This window comes from Chaetodon auriga, chromosome 13 (genome assembly GCF_051107435.1).
Source record: "Chaetodon auriga isolate fChaAug3 chromosome 13, fChaAug3.hap1, whole genome shotgun sequence".
In the NCBI taxonomy this organism is placed as follows: Eukaryota; Metazoa; Chordata; class Actinopteri; order Chaetodontiformes; family Chaetodontidae; genus Chaetodon; species Chaetodon auriga.
The window spans coordinates 25,090,260-25,107,983 of NC_135086.1; the positions used below are offsets into that span (position 1 = coordinate 25,090,260).

The following is a 17,724-nucleotide window of genomic DNA, read 5'->3' on the forward strand; positions in this document are numbered from 1 at the left end:
AATGAAAGTTTCACGAAGATTAGAAAAGTGCGTTTTCTGCAGAATTAAATCAGGCCGCTCTGCGTAGTTGTGAGCAGCAGCAAAAAGACTGAGAAAACGACGGAGCGGAAAAATACTTGAAAACTAAAGACAAAGAACTTAACACAAAAATTAGACTAAAGAAAGAAAGAAAGGAAAGAACTGAACGAAAGGAAAACTTAACTAAAACTGAACAGAACTGAACTGAAGTCCGCTACATGCGACTACTTTATCATCGCTCCAGGGCGTGTCTAATCAATAGGACGTCACGCATGTAGGATGGTTCGCAGACGCGCAACGTGATTTCATCCTACAGAGCGAGAATTATTTAATGATTCATACGAGGGACTCATCTGCTCCTCACTATGGTCAATCGAATATATTTTAAATGATCAATTTTCAATGGCACTTCAACAACAACAAGCGCGTTCGCTACATGCGTTAGACAATTCTTATGAATAACAACAACATTAAACAATGAACATGGTAACATTTCCTAATACTAATCCTAACAAACATGATGACTAAGAGTATAACTACTTTAATATGATGAAGGGATAAAGAAGGGCAGACTATATTTGCCAAAATGATTATCGCTATTACGGTTACTTATTAATAAATGTATCCGCTAAGCACATTCAACCTAATTGCTATGAACCTCTAGATGGCAGTATGGTTACATGGTAGAAACTCAGAGAAAACCTTTGAAATAGTTTAATTCACAGTTTCGTCATTCTGTAAGTTAGAAAAACCAGGAAAGCATTGTTATTGAACAGATCACGAGCTTAGCAATGTAATAACATCTACGGTTAAATCAAACATTGAGATTTGGTTAATTTGGTAGGTTAAGCAAAAGACACACAGACATACAGAACAGTTTGCTTCAGGAATGTTCAATTTACAACCCATCAGCGTTATCTGGTTTGGAGATTCCTTTGAGACATGGCATTCGTCCATCCAGGCAGTTTTATTGTCCTCAACTCCCATGGGCTATCAAGAAAGAGTTAGCACCTCCATGGGAACGTCTTGACCAGATGTAAATTAGAAGTAAAAGTGTTGTCAGTGACTCTTGTTGCCCTGAAAGAGTGTGATAAGAGGTCTCTGAACCAGACATCCTGTCTCTGCCTGGGTTCACACCTTTCTGTGAACCTTCCAGATGGTCAATAACTCTTAAAAGTCTGATTGTTTTATCACTACATTTCTCCTGAGCAATGCAAAGAGGTTAGAAGAGGGTCAGCTACAGACCAGTTCTGCTACAGTGTTATTCATTTTTATTTTATTATGATGGCTTATCTACTTTCTATTTCACTTTATTGTTAACTAATGAAACAGAGTAGCCTTCCCAAAGATTAATTCTCTGGAGATGTAAAATCCTGTCAGTATTACAGACTGTTGTGCAGTGTTTTGGCATCTGATAAACCTTTTAACACATTCATCTATTACTAAAACTGAACTTCCTGGATTGTATTTCATTGTCTCACCAGTACCATAAACAACACACCTCCATCAGCACTGTTTTAACTCAGGGCTATTTTTGGATTGAATCCCCACTTAAGATTAAATATTAAACATATGGGATATGGCCTCCAAGCCAGTGCCAGTTCCCTTATGGATGAGCAGCAGGTGCATTGGATGCACCTATATTCTCAATTAGGGTTGAGCCGGATACTCGTTTCAGACGAGTATCCAGTACGGATAAAGCATTTTTGACGAGTACGAGCATGATATGAGTAAAACTCGTCAATATCCATGCTTGTGCTGAAGGAAAATCCTCATTGGGTAACTGACTGTCTTCACGCTCTGCTCTGTTCTCACGACTTGTTTCGTAACGTACGCGTCTGCTTGCTCTTAGTTTGGCTGGTGATATAAAGTCAGTTGGAAAACTTTGCTCCTACTGAACACGGTGCTTTTGAGAAGAATACAGTGAACAAGGCTGACATATTATTTCCCTGTTTGCCATCACAAATCACACAGATCATTAAAAAATAAACAGTCATACAGACCACTTACACACATACACACATATAGCTGAACATACAAAGTAGCCTATATTAATATTTTTATTGTATATCAATTTCAGACTTAAAATAATGTACCGATTTAAGCCCCACCCATTTTCGATTTCCAATTTACTACCCAGCCCACTTCCGGTTTAGGCCCCGGTTTAGTGGTGTACTCGCTCATCCCTACTCTCAATGCTATTACTCAATACTACTACTCAATAATACTTTTTGCAATTGCATGATTAAAGTAGAGCCCTAAATAAGATGTAGATATTTTATGAAATATAACTCATAAATGGTTTTCTTTCACACAACACACAAACAAGGATGCTTATTGCTCAAAGTTGTTAAAAGGTTGTGATGTTTTTAGATGTGTCATTACATTCCTCTGCATGTGTGTGTGTTAAACACAAATGGGGCAGAGTGCAAGCAGTGAATTTGACTAATGGTGGTTTGCCACTCTTTTCTGTGACTCAGGGATGTTCACAACATTAGCAGCCAGCAGAGAAGCTAAACAACATTTTAGATTAGTGCATAGTTTGTCTGACACTCTTAGAGTATGTTCTTATTATGTGTCTGTTAATTCTGTTCTCTCTCTGTGCTTTGTGTCAGTCTCTGAAATCAGAAAATCTGTTGGCAGGACAAGGGGGATTTGCAAGAAAGTTATCAAACAACTGATTAGTTAAAGGATAGGAACTTGAAGAAATACAAATCAGAAAATGAGATGATTAGCAATGAATTTTGGAAAAAAGCAATTCATGTATTGTATGTTCTGTGCACACATCAAAGTGTGCTTCCAGGAGTTGGGAAGTACTACTGCATATGTGAACACAGTTGTACAAAGCCTTTTGTGCTTCCAGATGGAGCTGTGTGAAGTGTGACAGATGGCCTTGTTTGATGTCATTTGAATGAGCATCAGTACAAGTTTCAAAAAAGAAAATAAATCCGGGAGTGTGAAAGAAGTGAGTTCGCCATACTTCTGCAGCCTGCTCCCCATCTCTGATTGAGTGATCATTAGCTTTAGGCTCATGGCTCGAGGCTACATTAGCTTCCATTAGCATAATGCATCAGAATCTCTGACCAAACTGTCAGCAGTGAAGTTACTTTGTGGGTAATGTAGGCTCCAGGTTTTGACAAGGACAAAGAATGATTGGAATAAAAAAGGCAACATTTTTGGTCCTGCTTCATCAATTTTGATTGTCTTTTTAACTCTTTATATTGAGTCTGTCAGTGTTATACAGTTGTGTGCGAAAGTCAGGACACCCCTTTAAAAACAGCATATTTTATATATTAAAAAATTAATATTCATATTTATAGTTTCTCTGGTATATGGGAAAAAAGACAATATTATCAGGAAACATTAATGCATAGTTACATTTTATTTTATAAATTGAACAAAATTACAAAAATAAAAAACATCATTTTGGCATGTGCAAAAGTCGGGGCACCCTGAGAGTTTCAAAGTGTCAGATTCTTTTTACAAGCTCAGACCTTTACCAGCTCATTAGTCCTGAAGCATGTGTCAACAATTGTCATTAGGGAGCGCCAGCTGGTGCCAATTTCAGGGTTTCTTAAATACAGCGACTCCACAAACCTTGTGCAAACACTCAGCAACCATGGGTTCCTCTAAGAAGCTGTGTAAGACAGGAAAAATAAAAGTTATTGATGCCCACAATGCCGGGGAGGGCTACAAAAAGATAGCAAAGCATTTTCAGCTTGCAGTTTCCACAGTGCAAGGTATAATTAAGAGATGGCAGGTGAGGGGAACTGTGGAGGTCAAGATGAGATCTGGAAGACCAAGGAAACTCTCAGAGATAACAGCTCGTAGGCTGGTCAGAAAGGTAAATCAAAACCCACATTTGACTTCAAAAGACCTGCAGGAAGATTTAGCTGGCTCAGGAGTGGTGGTGCACCCTTCCACTGTGCGGCGATACTTGCACAAACAAGACCTTCATGGAAGAGTCTGCAGAAGAAAACTTTACCTGCGTCCTCATCACAAAATCCAACATCAAAAATATCTACAGAAGCCTGATGACTTTTGGAAACAAGTGCTGTGGACTGATGAAGTTAAAATAGAACTCTTTGGCCACAATAAGCGAAGGTATGTTTGGAGAAAAAAAAGGAGCAGCATTTCATGAAAAGAACACCTTGCCAACTGTTAAATATGGGGGTGGATCCATCATGCTTTGGGGTTGTGTTGCAGCCAGTGGGACAGGAAACATTGCTCGGGTGGAGGGAAGAATGGATTCCATTAAATACCAGCAAATTCTGGAGGGAGATATCACAGCATCTGTAAAAAAGCTGAAGCTGAAAAGAGGATGGCTTCTACAACAGGATAATGATCCTAAACATACCTCAAAATCCACCATGGACTACCTCAAGAAACGCAAGCTGAAGGTTTTGGAATGGCCTTCACAGTCTCCAGACTTAAACATCATTGAAAATCTGTGGGTAGATCTTAAAAGAGCTATGCATGCAAGACGACCCAAGAATATTGCAGAACTGGAAGCCTTTTGCAAGGAAGAATGGGGGAAAATCCCAAATAATAGAATCCAGAGACTTGTAGTTGGCTATAAAAAGCGTTTACAAGGTGTGATATCTGCCAGAGGGGGTCTTACTAAGTGCTGAAGGTACTGACACTGTAGGGTGCCCTGACTTTTGCACATGCCAAAATGGTGTTTTTTATTTTTGTAATTTTGTTCAGTTTATAAAATAAAATTTAACTATGCATTAATGTTTCCTGATAATATTGTCTTTTTTCCCATATACCAGAGAGACTATAAATATGAATATCAATTTTTTAATATATAAAATATGCTGCTTTTAAAGGGGTGTCCTGACTTTCGCACACAACTGTAGGTGTGCAATGATAAATCAGCGGAGTACTCTTTTAAGGGCATGTCAACATCCTTTCATGGTGCCTTTGCAGGAAATCAGGCTCACAAGAGGGAATGATTGAGATTTTAAAAAAACAAACCATACCTACACAGTTTTAGTTGCAAACCGTCAGTCAGTTTCATGCGCTGGACCAGTGAAGCTAGCAGAGATTCCCCTCTGAACGTGCACAACCACGGTTCAACCCCAATTCCAAAAATAATTGAGACACTGTGGAAAGCAAATGGAACAGAACTTGTTAACTTGCTTATCCTGCTTGACATACACTCAACTGAAAACAATACAACTTCATTGAATTTTATAAATATATGCTTATTCTGAATTTGATGCAGCAACACATCAAACAAGTTGAGATAGGAGCAACTAAAGACTGGGAAAGTTTTGGAATGCTCCAAAAACACCTGTTCGGAACATTCCACAGGTAAACAGGTTCGCTGGTAACAGGTGATATCGTGATTGGGTATGAAAGGGGCATCCTTGAATGGCTCAGTTGTTCACAAGCAAGAACTTTGTGAAACACATGATTGTATAAAGGAGATTACTACATGGACTTGGACACACTTGCTAAACATGCTAAACAGTTTGTGTTGTGTGTTGTGTTAAAAGCTCTCCCTCTTGTTAGAGGCTGAAAATGCAAGCTGGCGCTGTGTTAGGTGGCCACCTGTTGCAGTAGCTCCATCGTTTGCGTTCATATTTGTTCATTTAGTGTGTTTTTTCCATTCTTTTTAATCCTATCTTTTAACTGTGCTTTTTGGTAATTGTGTTGCGATGTTTGCGTGTAGTTTTACAACTTTTTTGGTGGCCCTCCTATTACTTTTTGCACTCTTCATAATGGAGGGCCGTACAGAGAGGAGTGGGGGCATTGTCTACACACGCGAGCAGCTGATCGCATTGTGTAAACCCACACTGCCACCTGGAGAGAGGATTGTAGTCCTGGATGAGGTGAAGAGGCGACGTTGGGGTTGCAGAGCTGGAGCCAAACGGAGGCCCAAGGAACAGAGATACACACCGTCCGTACGTGAGGTCCTTGGCAAATAAGATGGACGAGCTCCTCGTGCTGGTCAGGACTCAGTGGGAATACCAACATTGCAGCCTAATGGCCTTTACTGAGTTGTGGCTTCACTCAGACATCCCGGACTGGAGCATGGAGGTACCCGGCTTCAGCTATGTGCGGGCGGATGGAGACGCGGCTCAGAGCAGTAGGAAGAAAGGAGGAGGGATTGCGCTGTTGCCTGGACATAGAGCTGCTAGCTGCGGGGATGCTGGCTTATTATTTGCCTCTGGAAATTCCGTCCGCCAACGTTATCATTGTTTGCATTCCTCCGAAGGCTGATGGGGATGCAGCGCATGACGTCATCCACTCCACTGTAGCGGAGCTACAAACGCAGCAACCAAACACGTTTGTAGTCATTACTGGGGACTTTAGTCACAACTCTTTGGACAAAAGTCTGCCAACATTCCACTGATTTATTAACTGCCCCACCAGAGGCAACACCACACTGGACCTACTGTATACTAATGCAAAGGATGCATACAGTGCCACAGCTCATCCCCCCCAGGCAGAGCTGATCACAGCCTGGTATTGTTAACACCTCAGTATGTCCCTCTTGCAGAGGCAGCCTGTGTCCATGAGGACAGTGAGGAGGTGGACTCAGGACGCTAATGAGTCACTGCAGGACTGCTTTGAGGCAACAGACTGGGATGTGTTGTGTGAGCCAAATTGGGAGGACACAGCCTGACAGAGTGTATCACCGAGTACATCAAATTCTGTGAACAGACCATACTGCCAACCCGGACTGTACACTGCTTTCCCAACCACAAGCCCTGGATCACCTGTGACCTGAAAAGTCTGCTTAATAGGAAGAAACAAGCCTTCAGGTCGGGGGACAAAGACGAACTGAGGAGCGTTCAGCACGAGCTGAGGGAGAAGCTGAAGCAGAGCAGAGATGCCTACAGGAGGAAGCTAGAGGCCAAACTTCAGCAAGACAGAGTGAAGGATGTGTGGACAGGAATGAAGGAGATCAAAGGGCTAAAGGCAAGAGACAGACCAACAGCCGGAAGCCTCAAGAGGGCCAATGAGCTAAACCACTTCTTCAACAGGTTTAGCTCACAGCCAGGAGTGGCCTTGCATTCCCCCGCCCCCTCACACCTCATCACTGTCTACAACGGCCTCCATAACCCCCCTCTACCCAAGCTTTCTATCTCCAGTCCTCAACTCCCCCTGGTGATCCCTCCCTTGGACTGAGCTCCCACATCCTCTACCATCCCCCACGGCACCCCCTCCACTAGCACCATCCCCTGCCTGACTACGTGCCAGGTAAGAAGACAGCTGGAGATGCTGCACCTTGCAAGGCTGCCGGCCCTGATGGCATTAGTTCCAGAGTCCTGAGGACTTGTAAGAGCCAGACACCTCTTTAACCTGAGCCTACAGAGAGTCCCGGTGCTGTGGTAGACATCCTGTTTGGTTCCTGTACCAAAGAAGAAGTCTCCATCTGGCTTTAACGACTACCGACCCGTTGCCCTTACATCACTCAGGATGAAGGTGCTGGAGAGGCTGGTCCTGGCCCACCTGTGACCGCAGGTGAAATCATCTCTGGACCCTCGTCTACCAACCCCATCTGGGCGTCGACGACTCTGTCATACACCTGCTGCAGTGGGCTCACTCCCACCGGGATTGTAGCGGCAGCACTGTGAGGATCACTTTCTCTGATTTCTCCAGTGCATTTAATACTATTCAGCCACTGCTCCTGGGTGAGAAACTGTGAATGATGGGAGTCAATGTGCCCACAATCACCTGGATTACTGACTACCTGAGAGACAGACAATAGTTTGTTTGACTGGGCAATGTTCTGTCAGAGACCGTGGAAAGTAAGAAAGTTTTGTCTCCTTTTCTCAGACCTTTCTTCTCTTCTTCTCTTTTCCGCACCTCAGACTTTCAGTACTCTTCATTGTGCCACCTACAGAAGTTTTCGGACAAATCAATAGTGGTGGGGTGTATAAAGGATAGATGAGAGGAGGAATACAGAGCAGTGGTGAACAATTTTGTGGAATGGTCTGGTAGAAATCACCTGCTCCTTAACGTGGCCAAGACCAAGGAGATGGTTATTGATTTCAGAAGGAACAGGACAACCACACAACCACTGTGCATTCTGGGGGAGAATGTCACAGTGATGGAGGATTACAAATACCTTAGAGTGCACCTCAACAACAGACTGAACTGGAAAACCAAAAACAATGCTGTCTGCAAAAAGGGGATGAGCAGACTCTATTTCCTGAAGAGGTTCAGATCATTCAACATGTGCAGCAAGATGTTTGAGATCTTTTACCAGTCTGTTGTTACCAGTGCACTCTTCTTTGCTGCAGTGTGCTGGGGGAGCAGCATCGGAGCTGGCAACACCAACAGACTGAACAAACTGATCAGGAAGGTCAGCTCCATTATTGGCTGCAAATTAGACACGTTTGAGGAGGTGGTGGAGAGGAGGACACTGGACAGACTGTTATCCAGCATGGATAACCCTGAACATCCTCTTCACCACCTCGTGGACAGACAATGGAGCCCCTTCTCAAATAGACTGGTCCAGCTCCACTGGACAGCCTCAGGAAATCATTCCTGCCACGAGCCATCACACTCATTTATCACTTGCAACTTGCGCATATTTTTTCTGGTACATACTTTGTAGCTCTGGCTCTCACACTTAGTTATATTTTATATATTTTACATACTTAGTTATATTTTAAGAATTGCTGCTATTCTATGTTTATATACTTAGTTGCATTTTCTAAGGACACTCTTTTCTCTTAGTTTTATTCTATGTTTCTGTGTATTTTTTAACCTGCTGTTGCAACAAAAGAATTTCCCAAATTGGGATTAAAAAAGTCTAGGTCTCAAAGTTGAAGTGGATTGCAGGAGACTACTGTGTGTGAGCAGCAGTGCCAGTGGGAGCCCGGGGCTGCAGATGTCTCCTTTTCAGCGTCAGTTTCACACCCCTGCCTTGCTCTGAGAGGAGGGTGAGTCAGGAAAGGACAGAAGAGTGCAGCCTCAGACTGTGAAGGAACAGTGGCTTCTGTTGTCGGGCCTCAGTGCCATTCACAACAAGCACAAGCTCCATCACTATCTGTGCAGCTTAATGTAGCCTCCCCACCACTGAAACACATAGAGGAAACTAGAAATCCTGCAGACACTGAATGGATGGAGCCTTCTGGCTTCGATAACTTGTGTCTCATTTGTGCTCTGTTGAGTGTGTTCCTCTGACAACCTACATACCATCTCCTGGGTGAGTGTATTTTCTTTCTGATGGGTTTGCAGGAAGAGCATTTTGTCAAGAGATGCCTCAAGCTAATTTGAAGTCAGCCCAGCATCCCCCTGTGAATGCTTTTGGGGTTTGACGTGTGTATAATGAGGTACTTTAACAAGGGCATTGATATTTCTTTTCCTTGTGTACAAGTTTCCAAAGCTCCTTAGGCTTCCTGGCTAATGGAGACAGGGTAATAAGTTGCTCTTAAGGAAATGGTCTCTGAATTTATTTGTCACCAACAGGAACATATGATATCATACTGTTTCTCATCTGAAAATTATAGCTGCTACGTGTTTTTTGTGGCTGTTGACACATACTGATGCAGCCACAAAGGTGTGATGCTCTTATGATTGTGCATGTCAGATTCTTAAACATTGTAATCTGTATACCTTAACTGTCACGACCAGGTTCTCAGCATGTGAGACACATTTCCTACTTGTAAATATCTTAATATTGCTTACAGCTCATCCTGTTGCAGACTGCAGAACGTTTATACATGTGTAATTGTAGTCCGTTTTCGAATAAAACCCCTCAGAGGTCATATTTGTTTACATCTCAACAATGGCAAAAAAGATGTTGACAACTCTCCCCTTGAAAGCAGTAAATATGCATGTATGCTCAGTGGCTGCAGACAGCATGTGGGACAGCACATACTCAGCTACATTCAGCACAGTTCAGCCCTCAGGCTTTCTGGTTTATTTTAGTGGCATTATAAGGATTTCCTGAGGAGTGTGTTATGTTTGTCTTTTTGAGAGTGCATTGTTCATGAAGGGGGCATGCAGATGCACACTTCAGACACCTGTTTGGAGTGTGCCATTATTCCCAGGACACTTTTTTTATTCTGGTGGTGTCAGATTTTCACAGTAGGGAAAGATGCAATGTCATCCTCCAAACATAAATGTACACTCATTTTCGTTCACATATACTCCCAAAATCCCTTTTAATGTCCTTTCCCTTCTCTGTCTGTCAGTTCTTGTCGATCCAGTTTGCAAGTTAAACGTGCTTCTTTGTTTTGGTCTGGATGGACTGTTAGAATTACCCAAATTGATCACTTTACAGAAAACTACCAGATGTGTTTTGCTGTTCATTCATTGCATTAGCTGATGGTTTTAAGATTTTTTTTCCACTGGAGCACTCTTTTCAACTCTTCCTAGAACACAAAATTAGATTCCAAGATTTTATTAGGAAATATTTTTGTGTCAAAAACAGTAGCACTAAACAGCAACATACTTGCTAGGCAGCATGACATCCATATCAAAGCATTATATATTAGGGACAACTGTCTCAATGCCATTCCATATCTTGCACATAATTATCCGTGATCCACGAAATCATCCAAAAGCATGGCTGCATCTGACCAGTGGCATTGCTAAGGTCTCTTGGGGCTCCAAGCAAGAAGTCCCTGGGGCCCCCATCCCACCCGTGCAATGCGCCAAAAACTTGGTTTTTGCACACATAAATGCACAGATGAATACTGAAAAAATAGATTAGTGGTTCTCAAAGTGAGGTCCAGGGACCAACAGAGGTCCCTGAAAGCCCAGGCCTGTCAATAATTGTTGTTGTAAATAAGTGGCTGGGGGCTCCAAGCAACTGCCTGGCTTGCCTGTCCTCAAGCCCCGCCCCTGCATCTGACAAACATTATTTTATGCAGTGATTGGACATGTACAACTGTGAGAAACATGAAATATGAACTTCTCTTAAACCGACTTCCTTCAGCTTTTTGTGTTTACAATAGAGTGCAATAACACAAATGTCTTCTATGAAAGACACTTAAACCCATTTGTACAATTCACTATGTCTCCATGATGCATATCTTTTTGCCTCACCTTTGAGTGTGACCATTAGGACAGTTAAGTACTCTTGTTTTTTCAGCTGTTTTCTAGCAACACAGTCCACCCAGTTTCTTTGAAGCAATCTGAACTGCTAAAGTGATCTTTACAGTAACTTTAAGTTAATGTTTTTGCTCTTTCTGTCATTTGTTAAACCATCATAGCCCCATGATGACGTCCAACATCGCATGACTATGGCTGTGGCTGTTATTGTGAGAGGGAAAAACAGAAATAGTGCTGGGTCTCAGGGTTGCATTGAACTGTCTGGTACAAAAGCACTGTTTGTCTGTGACTCTGTGTCTGAGTGGTTTGTTTCTCTTTGTGTGTGTGTGTGACTGTGTGCACATTATGCAAGATTCTGTGCTTATTCAGTGTACAGCAGGTGAAATAAAAACCCACCAGACAACTTGCTCATCAAATATCACATCGCTGTGGCCTTGAATATGCTAATAGTTGTTTTAGATGACCACAGTCATCCGTGTTTTTTGTTAAAAAAGCCACCCTCTGCTTTGAGTTGAGCATACAGATGCTGCCTTTGTTGAGACTCTGCTTCAGTATCATTTTGTCTACAAACATACAATCTCTTAAATACACCCACACTCCTCTCTGACTAGGCCCGTACAAGTCGGGGCCGTTTATTGGTCAGCTGGAAGTTTAATGAATAGCGCTCTTGTGTCTGTCAACCTTCAGTCAGAGAGATGAGAAAACAGTTCTTTTTTGTTAACAGTTCAATGTCAGGGAAAAAAGACTGAAACAGAAAAAGTGGTATTGACACTCTCAATCTAAACTAAGCCAAACGGAGAGAGAGCTGAGGACAAATGGAATAAATAAGGCTGACTGCTTTGTTTTCAACAAATTGTCACTTGAAAAAGACCAAACTTTCAACCAGATTATGTCTCAGCACACCTAAAGAGAGGGTCCTCCCTCAACAGGTTACTTAATAATACAGTTTACAGAGAGGTCCTGTAAGCTTCTAATGAGAGAAATGAAAAAAGATGCGGATGAGTTTCTGATTGTAATTCAGATTGTAACATTTTTATCTTATTGTCACTATTTTTTTTTAATAAGCAAAAGATACAAGTAATGGGGGGATGTCCTGAAAATTATATATTATTATATATTACTAAAAATATATTTGGTGGTATTGTAGCCTTGCTGGGTTATTCTGAAATTGGGAAATTTATTTGGGTGGCTGCAGTTCAGGAGGTACAGCGGTTGTCCACTTGTTAGAAGGTTGTGGTTCGAGTATCCTTGGACAAGATACTGAACCCCAAAATGCTCCTGATGCTGTGCCATCAGTGTTTGAGTGGTTAATGCTTTTAATAAGCAAATGGCCCAGTCACCATTGTACAAATGGGTGAATGCAGACTTGTTGAGTGGTCGTCAGACTAGAAAAGCGCTATATAAATACAGTCCATTTACTTTTGGCCTCATATGGCTACAAGGCTTTTTCCCAAAAAAATCTACTTAAACAAAGTAAACTGATCTTCTGTTGTCCTTCTGTTCTTGGATCTCATTGTTCCTGGTTTAAATACAAATGATGCCACTTGTAGATTATTTTCTTTAGGTAAAGCTCTTTTACATCAGCTTGTGTCTTGGAACATTCAGCATTTGAGAACTTACTGAAAAGGTCATTTGGAAATCTATCACCTCACATTGTATTATACTCATTTAAAAAAGTCTCAAATGAAACCCATCCATACATTTTACAGAGGCTTAGATTAAGCAATATTCATGGGAAAGAAAGCAAACTCTGGAGAAACCATGTATGTCAATATCTCAAAGGTGCAGCCATGATCATTTTTTTCTTCTGACAAATGTGTTGATCAATCAGCTGTTAAAGAGGTGTCATTGATCACATTGACCTCATTGTTAAAGCTCATTCGTGATGCTCTGCTCAGGGTCTCACCAGTTGACTGACTGATTGACTATTTTTATCTTTGTTTCAGCTGTACGATAAGATCAACACCAAGTCGTCTCCACAGATCAGAAACCCCCCCAGTGATGCCGTGCAGAAAGCCAAAGAGGTAAATAACACACATGGTGCACACACACATTTTCTCTCCTCCACAGTCACACACACTGACTTTGCATACATGCAACAATTAGACACACATCTGCATTAACACAAGCGTATTATGCACTCTATGTTTGTCCTGTTCCTTTTCATATGATGTTTGTGATAACAAAAAATTAAATGCTCTGTGAAGATGACGGACCTAGTAGTTGTTGTCCTCTCTCGAGCACCTTAACCTCACACTTCTGTAACTGCTTAGGCCGTATTAATCATTCTGGCCTCTTGCTCACTAAAGCTCTAACTCAAGGCAGCTGCACGTCATTCTGCTCACCTGCTCTGTTCATGTAAAGAGGTTGTTCTCAGTATGGGGTCTGAGCATAGTCAGGGGCCATCAAGGTTATGCCACGGGTGGTCCCAGCAAAATGGTAAATTCTTCAACAATAATTTCATTTCTTAGAGATCATCTTCGTTTTAATGTACATAACAAAATGTAATAATCAAAATCTTCATCAGAAGTGGGCAGTAGAGTCTTTGGCCTAATATTTGAATTTATGGATCTATTTGATAAAAACCTGTAAGAAATCCAGATCTCACACCAGTCATTTATTAGAACTACAATGTTCTCTTAAAATGAATACAACTCTAGATAAGTGGAGATGTGTCAGATCTTGCTCTTTGCTGAAATATAACTGATACTGCATCAGTGTAATCCCGAGCTGTCACAAGAAAACCTAATTTATTTGAAGTGAAGCTTTAAAAGTCATTCATGCCATATGAGCAAGTTTTACAACTCCAGGGATCAAAACAGCAATTTAATCAGTAATTTTCCTATTTTAAAATTATTTGGAATCACTAAAATGAGTTTAGTCTGTTTCTGAAATATTGACCTTAAAGGTGTGGTGAGTCGTTAACGAGATTGTTGATATTAACATCTCTGCTTCTTGACAATGTGATGTTAGCGTGATTTAATGTCCCTCTCACTGCTCCCATCTCTCCTCCCCCCTTCCCCTTGTCTTGTGCACGAGCACAGACACCACCTGTTGCTGATTGGCTGGAATAGTGTTTTGGAGCTTGTTCCAAGATGTTTTGTTTGATTCCTGTTAATAGAGCAAGGACTGTGTACAAAAACATTAGTATTTTTCCCAGTGCACACTCAAATGGACAGCTAGTGGACCACAAGGAGATATTCGTTGAATGCCAAATTCAGCTTTTTGGCTTGCAGAGGGTCCACAGTCCAGTAGCACTGAAGATGATTATATTTGATGTGAATGGCATTCCCACTATGGATACCTGCAGTGTAGGTTTTGTTTGGTCTTTCACTGTCAGATTTCTCATATTGATAGCACTACAGCAGCACTGTTCACCTTGTGTTATTGTTGAATAGGAGACTCTTCCTAGGTTTACTTTCTCTCACTCCCTGTGACAGAAGGTTTGCAGCCAAGATATCTTTGAGAAATGTGTGTTACTGAAAAATCACTGAATCTTTTTCACTTGCTCTATGTTGTCTTCACTATTAACAAACTCCACTAGCTTCAGAAACTTGTAGACAGTTATGTGTGTAGGCTCTATAGCTCAGCACAACCACTTAACATACAACTATAAATTTAGTTGTATCACAATTGCCAACATTTTTAAAATGCTTGTTTTTCATCCATCCATCTATCTATCTTTTCTATCTGCTTAGTGTTGTGGGGTGGTGGGTGAATTCTCCCCCAGAATGGACTAGGCGAAAGGTGGTGAAACACCACCACCAAACAGTTTGCCAGTCCATGGCAAGACTGATGCTTAAAGAAGTGTAGAAATACCACACTGTAAAAATACTCCATTGCAAGTCCGGTATTAAAAATGTTCATTCATTCATCTTCTATACCCGCGTATCCCTTTCGGGGTTGCGGGGGCTGGAGCCTATCCCAGCTGGCAATGGGCGAGAGGCGGGGTACACCCTGAACCGGTCGCCAGCCGATTGCAGGGCAACATAGACAGACAAACATACAACCATTCACACTGACACTCACACCTATGGACAATTTAGAGTCACCAATTAACCTAATGAGCATGTTTTTGGTCTGTGGGAGCCGGAGTGCCCGGACCGAACGCCACTGTGCCGCCCCATTAAAATGTTACTAAATTTAAAACTACATGTTATCAGGAAATTAAGTATCAAAAGTCATAGTCAGTACAAAATGGACTCTATGAATCTTATGCAAGTAGCAGTTCACTGTTGTAGTCGGACAAGGTGGAGTAGTACAGTAATGTAACGGTGAATTTTTAAAATCTTAGTTTGTTAAGTATGTTAGTTGTGATATAAATGTACTAAAAATAAAGTATTATGTGGAATGAAAACAAAATACTCAAAGTCCAAGCACTTCAAATTTGTACTTAAATACAGTCCTTGCATACATGTACTTTGTTATATTGCATCACTACAAAACCCACATGAACTTGGGCAGAACAAGGTTTCAGACCGTCTTGCTTTGAGGCAACAGGCTAACTGAGCTTCTGTGCTGTTCAGTTTGCTTTATGGCTACAGTGACTGAAATTATATTGACTAAAAAAGAGAGAAACTGAGTTATTCAGTCATTTATTGATCTTATTAAGCTTTATTAAGCTTCCTCTCAAACTTCAGTGACCCGTTGAAGGTTACAATATTTGCACATGATCCAACTCTGTGTACTCAGGCACATTGTCAGAGCAGCTGACACAGCAGCCCACTGGCCTGATCACACACAACTGTTTTAATAAAGATCTCTGGCTTCTGTGTTTGACCTTCCGCATTAGAGATGCTACTCGGTTTCGCAGCCACACACACACACACACACACACACACACACACACAGTGTAACAGTATATTTGTGCTCCTAACAGCATGGTTTTGCCTTCTTTTTTTTTTTAAACTTTATTTTTATTTAGTTTTTCAACAAAAACAACACAAAAAAAAAAACCAGACAGGGTCATCACAGGTGTAAAGGAATGCATGATATGTGAAAAAAGGATTGAATGAATCTGGGTTACATTCATTATCAAGATATATGAGTCTTTAGTGTCCGTGTATGCCGGCTGGAGTCCTAGAGGATTTTAGATCCTTCGCTCTGTTTAATGTAGGTTCTGAGTGTTCCATACCAGGGCAGGTGTCTCCCAATCTTTCACAACTTAAAAGTCCATTCTTCTTGTGCAAAGGAGAATGGCATATTTCTTCAACCAAATACGTATACAAAAATCATTTCAAGTTCAAATAGGACTTCCATTTTTTCCAATATTTTTCACATTTCTTAGTAGCATGTCTCAAGGAAAAAGTCAAACGTTCCATAGTATAGATTTCATTAACTATTTCAATCAATTCAAGGATTGTAGGAGATTCTTTATTCAGCCATTTTCTGGTTATTGTTTTTTTACTAGCTGCTAGTAGTATTTGTAACAGGTATCTGTCCTGTTTTTTCAGCCCAGTTGGTACATTTCCCAAATATATAACACTGAAATTAAAAACAAGTTCTGAGCTGATTACAGATCTAATCTCTTTCACTATGTCTGTCCAATAGGAAGGAATAATTGGACATTCCCAAAAAATGTGAAAATGACCAGCTGACATATTACCACACATTCTCCAGCACTGACCTTGTTCAGGATTGTTGCTTTGCGATTTTTTAATCTTTGGGGTTATGAAATACCTTAAAAGGTTTTTCCAGGCATATTCCCTCCAATAATCAGAGCTTGATGTTGTACACATTGTCCTACATATATTTAACCAGTCGTCTTCAGTCAGTGCTATGTTAGCTTCTTTCTCCCACCTTGATTTTACATACAAAGTGGAAAGACCCCTTTCCAGTTGTAAAGATGAGTAAATCTTTGAGATCAATTTCCTTTTAGAGTTGCCTTTGTATGCATCAGTAAATATCTTAATCAAACCTGTTCCTTTCTCTCCATTAGTTTTAATATTTTTTTCGAAGTGATGTCTCATTTGAAGATACCTGAAGAAATCATATTTCTCTAAATTATATGTTTTTGAAAGTTGCTGAAAACTATTTAAGCCCCTATTGGAGGATATCATGCAGTATGAAGTCATGCCTGCATTTGTCCAAAGTTTAAATCTGTTGTCAAGTTTAGCTGGTGTGAATTCTGTGTCATATGCCACCCAACGCAATTTTTGTGCATTTCTTTCAAAATTTGGGTCTTTAAATTCTTTATACCAAATGTTTAAGGGGACTGCAGTCCATTTGGTTAATTTGTCAAGGTATTTCTTCAGGAGAGATTTGTCCCCCAGTATAGATTGGAGAGGTATATTTGTTTGACTTTGTTCTATGTCTTTCCATTTGGCATCATATGTAGGATCACACCAGCAAACCAAAAAGCGTACCTGCGCTGCTTTATAATAGTCTTCTAAGCAAGGTAAAGCCCTTCCTCCTCTGTCCTTGGGCAACTGTAATGTCTGGAATCGAATCCTGGGCCTTTGCTTTCCCCAAATGAAGACTGAAATCATTCTATTCCATTCACTGAATTGCTTGGGCGGGACATCAACAGACAGTGACTGGAAAAGGTAAAGCAGTCTGGGTAATACATTCATCTTTATAACATCTATTCGATTATACATATTCATTGGTAACAGAGACCAATGATTTAAATCAGCTTTAATATCGGCTGTTATGGGAGTATAGTTATAATCATAGGTGGCA

At 41.0% G+C, this 17,724-nt stretch overlaps 1 protein-coding gene across 25 annotated transcripts in view; it reads left to right on the forward strand.

The window, feature by feature from the left end:
* The window catches only part of caska (calcium/calmodulin-dependent serine protein kinase a), a 154,088-nt gene that overhangs the window by 104,680 nt on the left and 31,684 nt on the right, over positions 1-17,724 (forward strand). For all 25 annotated transcript variants that reach the window (XM_076746671.1, XM_076746674.1, XM_076746672.1 and 22 more), the window contains one exon: positions 12,990-13,067. In XM_076746671.1, coding sequence (XP_076602786.1) covers positions 12,990-13,067 — 78 coding nt within the window. The remainder of the gene's footprint in view (positions 1-12,989; positions 13,068-17,724) is intronic.